General features: G+C 47.3%; 1 protein-coding gene across 1 annotated transcript in view; it reads left to right on the forward strand.

Moving 5' to 3' along the window:
* The first annotated feature begins 247 nt into the window (after positions 1-247).
* The window catches only part of MFSD4B (major facilitator superfamily domain containing 4B), a 10,534-nt gene continuing 9,287 nt past the window's right edge, over positions 248-1,494 (forward strand). The window contains 1 exon segment of the mRNA XM_009645176.2: positions 248-302. Coding sequence (XP_009643471.1) covers positions 248-302 — 55 coding nt within the window.

Below are 1,494 nucleotides of genomic sequence, written 5' to 3' on the forward strand. Positions count from 1 at the left end.
ACTGCCAGTGTAATTCAGTGGACCTTTGATCACTTCCTGGCCGGCTACCGATTCCACCTTGACTTACCTCGGCAGTATGAAGTGTTTCCTCATTGACAGCTCCAGTAAATCACGGGAGTTCATTCACCGTTCCTTTGTAGTAGGGCCAAGTATTTCCTTTTCTATCTGATGATAAGGGGGAAGCAGTCCCCTTCCACCTGGGGCTGTTCTGTAGACTGCTTGTCTTTCAAATTGAAATTTGAAAAAGATGCCCGAAACCTTTATAAGAGCCTGGGTGCTGTTGCTGTTTGTAGAAGCTCGAGGTACAAAACCTCTCTGTATGTAAAACGAGGGGAAGCCTCCAGAATAAGTTTCAAATACTTTTGTACCTTTTGCAGGAAGCTGTTTTTATACCAGTATTTGCCACAAAAGCTAATTAACAAGACAAAATACATCTAGAAAGGTGGTTTGACTTGCATATGATTTTTCAGAAAAAGTTATTTTACACCTGAAATTACTTTATTCGAAATAACTCTCTACCTACAGCCCCAGGAACGGAAGCTCAGCAGCGTGCTGCGGATACCTGAGGGTAAGGCTTTGCACTTGTTGCGGAGATACTGACACGGCTGTGAACAATCAGATTTAAATGTTATCTTGTATGGTTATTTGTTGTAGCTAGGGTTTGTGGTTTTTTTTTTAATGCATATGTCTGTTCCCTCAGGTTATCCTGAACTGGAGCTGTACCTGCAACAGGCTAACCAGTGCCAGGAGAAACAGGATTAGGTTGCTGCTATCTACACAGAGTGGCTGTTACATTCTGCTGTGTATTTCTGTTCTGAATAACTTGGAAAACAAGTAGGGAAAAAAAAAAAATCCAACTTGGAATTGTCAGGCTTAAAAATAACAAGTACTCTGAAAGGTAAATCTTTCTTACAGGGAGTAGCAGCTCCCTAAAAAGCAGTAATGAAACGCTTTGAAAACCTGTGAGCTACTCCTGGCAGGTAGCAGAAACATATGGAAGAGTGCGCTTCACTATAAGCTAAGAGGTGACCCGACAACTCTGTTTGCCTTGGCAAGCTTTGTAAGCGCGACGCGACAGGGGCAGTGCAGACCAGCTACCCAGCCACGCTGGCTGAGGGGTCCCGTACAGTTTAAGCTGTGTGATAACACGGGTCGGGAGAGGGCAGGGGGGGCAAGCAAGCACTTTATCGCTGACCCAGGGGATACAAGGAATCAACCATAGAACCATAGAACCATAGAACCATAGTTTTGGGTTGGAAGGGACCCCTAGAGACAAAAACTGACTTTGAAAAAAATTTATCTGCAGTGTTCACGGAGTGTTGATTACACCACCCACGTGAAGAGCGAGAACCTGAGCCCGGCTCTACGGAGCATGCGGGCTGGCGGCGGGGTAAGTGCAGGCGTCGTGGCTCCCCCGGCCCTCTGGAAACCGGGCCTGGCGTTGGCCGGCCGGGGGCCGCCTGCCCCCCCGGGAAAGCTTCCGGGGCCGTCAAC

This window comes from Egretta garzetta, unplaced genomic scaffold (genome assembly GCF_000687185.1).
Source record: "Egretta garzetta isolate BGI_Z169 unplaced genomic scaffold, ASM68718v1 scaffold18, whole genome shotgun sequence".
In the NCBI taxonomy this organism is placed as follows: Eukaryota; Metazoa; Chordata; class Aves; order Pelecaniformes; family Ardeidae; genus Egretta; species Egretta garzetta.